This window comes from Meleagris gallopavo, chromosome 3 (assembly GCF_905368555.1).
Source record: "Meleagris gallopavo chromosome 3, MGAL_WU_HG_1.1, whole genome shotgun sequence".
Lineage (NCBI taxonomy): Eukaryota > Metazoa > Chordata > Aves > Galliformes > Phasianidae > Meleagris > Meleagris gallopavo.
This window is the reverse complement of record NC_139406.1, coordinates 63,699,514-63,703,252: the sequence shown is the minus strand read 5'-3', so window position 1 is coordinate 63,703,252 and position 3,739 is coordinate 63,699,514. Positions and strand designations below refer to the sequence as shown.

General features: G+C 50.3%; 1 protein-coding gene across 3 annotated transcripts in view; it reads left to right on the top strand.

The window, feature by feature from the left end:
- Window positions 1–125: 125 nt before the first annotated feature.
- The window catches only part of JPH1 (junctophilin 1), an 81,975-nt gene continuing 78,361 nt past the window's right edge, over window positions 126–3,739 (top strand). For all 3 annotated transcript variants that reach the window (XM_085221297.1, XM_085221296.1, XM_085221295.1), the window contains exon 1: window positions 126–619. In XM_085221297.1, coding sequence (XP_085077423.1) covers window positions 241–619 — 379 coding nt within the window. In that variant the 5' untranslated portion in view covers window positions 126–240. The remainder of the gene's footprint in view (window positions 620–3,739) is intronic.

Genomic DNA, 3,739 nt, shown 5'->3' with positions numbered 1-3,739 from the left:
GGGGGCGGCCTCCCGCGCCCGCTCCCGGGGGCGGCGGTCGGGGGCGGGAAGGGGCGGGCGGGGAGGAGCGGGGGGCGGGCGCCGCTCGCTGCCGCCGCCGGGCTGCGGCTGGGCTGGGCCGGGCTGGGCGCGGGCGGGCGGCGGCGGAGCGCTCTCAGTCGCGGGGAGCGGCGGGCCGGGCGGCAGGCAGGCGGGCGGGTGGGAGGCGGCGGCGGCGCCGCGCTCGCCCCGCTGCCCTGGATGACGGGCGGCCGGTTCGACTTCGACGATGGCGGTACCTACTGCGGCGGCTGGGAGGACGGCAAAGCCCACGGGCACGGCATCTGTACCGGGCCCAAGGGGCAGGGCGAGTACGCCGGCTCCTGGTCGCACGGCTTCGAGGTGGCGGGCGGCTACACCTGGCCCAGTGGCAACACCTACCTGGGCTACTGGGCGCAGGGCAAGCGGCACGGGCTGGGCGTGGAGACGAAGGGCAGGTGGATGTACCGTGGCGAGTGGTCGCACGGCTTCAAGGGGCGCTACGGCGTGCGGCAGAGCCTCAGCACGCCGGCCCGCTACGAGGGCACCTGGAGCAACGGGCTGCAGGACGGCTACGGCGTCGAGACCTACGGCGACGGAGGTGGGCGCCGGCGGGGGGCGCCCCGCGCGCGGCAGCGACGGCGGTGGGGGGCATTTGGGGGGCGCGCCTGCGTGAGCGCGCGTTTGGTGGGCAGGGCCCGGCTCAGACCGCCACCGGGCCTCGCGCCTTCGGGTTGCAGGGCTTTCTCAGCGCACGGGGCGCCACAGGTGCCCCGCGGGGCGTTAACGGCCGTTCCGGGGCTCGGCCGCGCGGCGCTCCCGGCTTATCGCGGTTTCCCAGCCCGGGCTTTCCGTGGCGGGGCAGCTCCCCGCAGCGTTTGCGGGGCTCGCCGAGGGTCGGGAGGGCAAGCTCCCTGCGCCTGGAGCCTCGGAGAGGGTCGCGCTGGGGTTAGGGAAAGGCTGGAACAGGATGCCCAGGGCAGTGACCGCGGCCGGAGATCAAGGGGCGCTTGGAAGTGGGGCTTGAATTGGTTGGTGCTGTGAGGAGACAGGAGTTGGACTCAGTGATCCGTGTGGGACCCTTCCAAGTTGGGATGTGTTGTGATTCTGTGACTCTCTCACCACTGTTTCTGTGATAAAATACTGTAAATTTAAGAACAGAGCCTCATTCCATGTTGCCCTGCTTCCTCGCTACACTGATAACGTACGCTGGTTTACACTCATAAACTCAACTGTAGTGAAGTGGATACTGAACGTGCATGACATGAGTGAAACTTAGCTGCACCTCCGTGCAATGACTTGTACTGTATTCAAATGCAGTTGCGGTTTGAAACACACGGAAGCTGGACGGGTGATGGATGAAACCAGTCCATGCCTCATCCTCTAGCTCACCATAGGAAGACAGATGCATGCAGTAGGGCCGGGCACCCCACACCCATTTTAGCAGTGCTTTTTGAGCTCAGACTTAGTGGGTTCACTCAGGACTCAGCTCACTTGATGGGTTAGTTCTACCTCATCTTACCACGCCTGCATCATTTCACCTGTTGTGTGGAAAAGTAATCCCAATGTTTTTAAATTAGCCTTCTGCTGCTGTACTGTTATTGACATCAGTGGAAGTGCCACCTCAACCTGTGTGGAGGTGCTCTTAAGCTTGATCTAATGGTGGCATTCCTGCCCATGGCATGAGTGTTGGAACTGGGTGATCTTTAAGGTCCCTTCCAAGCCATGCCGTTTTGTGATTGATTTGTCCCATTATAAATGAAAGAGCTGATCTCAGTTTTAGGATTAGAGGTGTGCTATTTTTTAAGGAAAGACTGCTTGCTGCAATGCTGAGCAAGCTGCGTATGTAACATGCAAGAAATAGAGCTTAACAAAATTAGTGGTAACTTGTAACTTCGTAATGATGGGATTAAAGGACAAGCCTGTGTATCAGATCTGTTGAATGATGCTGCTGCTGGTTTCTTTAGGGAGTTTTGTTAGGAGATTTATGATAGAACTGTACAAATAGCATCACAGAATGGGTGATTTTGTATTATGCAGAAGAAGTGTTTACAGATGGAATACTTTCCCCTTCTGCTCTTCCTGAAATACAGAGTGTAGTGAGTTGGGTGAGATTCATTTCCATGAGAAGATGCAGTGTTATGTTTTTTGTACCCTGAACTCTTGCAATCCCCTTGATTGCGCATATTTGTAACTATGTGGAAACAGTTTTCTGATGTGGAAAGCTCTGATGATCACTTTCAGCTTGGCTATTGTCTTGAGGATTTAAAAGCCTAACCAAACAACATAGATAAATTTTCAGTTTCGCTTTCATCACACAATACATTTTGAATTTTGTTCAGATTTATTTTGTCTCGTAACTCAGAAGCTGAATTCTTAGTGGCCATAGTTTTGTTATTTGTTTTTCTTCTCCACAAAAGTAAATTGCTTCTGAGTTTCACAAACCAAAGTTCCTTGTATCTCCATCTTTAGACTTCTTGTGGATACTTTTTATTTCAGTATAATGCTGATAATTCAGTGGTAAATTCTGTAAATTTTTAGGCTTTACACCAACAGGAAACCCTTTGTCTGAAACAGTGCTTGGAATGTACAGCTTCCTCTGTAGATTATTTTTATTAACTGAAATCTGCTAGCAAGGTCCCAGTCTTTTAGACATTTCAATTCATGTGGACAGAAGATGTGAATCCCATTGATTTTAATGGGAGCATTTGTGAATGAAGCCAGGCGATATGTCAGACGATTGCAGATGGATCTTTGTTTTCATGCTCGGGGTACAATGGCCGTATTTGCACTCTCGAAGAATGTCTGAAATGCTTTTCTAAGGCAGCTAGATTTACATGTGTGTCTTTAATACACTGTGAAATAATTACAGGAAAGCTGTTTCTTTATTCTGACCTGAGAATACTGGAAAATGGTGGGTTTTACTATTCAAATTGCCACTTTGCTTTAAAACTCACTAATAACTCACTAATAACTTTAAAATACAGACCTTTTTACTACTGTTTTTTTTTTTTGTTTTTTTTTGTTTGTTTGTTTGGTAATATGATATTTCTGATTGCTTTGATGATATTAGTAATTGAAGTTGAGGAAGGGAAAAGGAGCATAAACACCAATGGCAGTCCTCAGTGTTTCTGCACACACCACTTTGCACGTTGACAGTAGTATAGATTGTGCCTTGTCTGAACGCATTAAAATTGTCACTCCGATGAGTCTTTGAGAAGAACACTGTGAATTATATGTAGATCATGGTCCTCTGTTCATTGCACGTGCCTATGCTTGGCCTTCAACTGACCCTTCAGATTGCACCTTGCAATGATCTGGAGTTCTGTGCCTCCTCCAGGCTGCCTTAATTTCCCTGGATCCGTGTGAATCCACTTGCCTACCTGTGAATTGTTTACTGAGAGATTGCAGCCTAATTTGCTGCTTCAGTATGTGTAAATTAGTTAGTGCTTTATGATCCTGCCAGCAGTAACAGTAACAGGAGTACTGCTGTAAGAACAAGTGTTGTTGATCTGTAGACATCAGTGGCAAATGCATGTGAAGAAAAGGCCATCAGTAGTGCATGCGTTCATTGATTTCTAAGCAGTCAGTTTTCTAGGTATTTGTTTATCTAATGTTTGAGTCTCAAGAGCGTGTAAGAACATTGAGGTACCTAAATTATTAAACCACAGAAGATGAATGTAAAGGTTATGAGTAGGTCAAGCAGTTCCTAGTGCAGTGG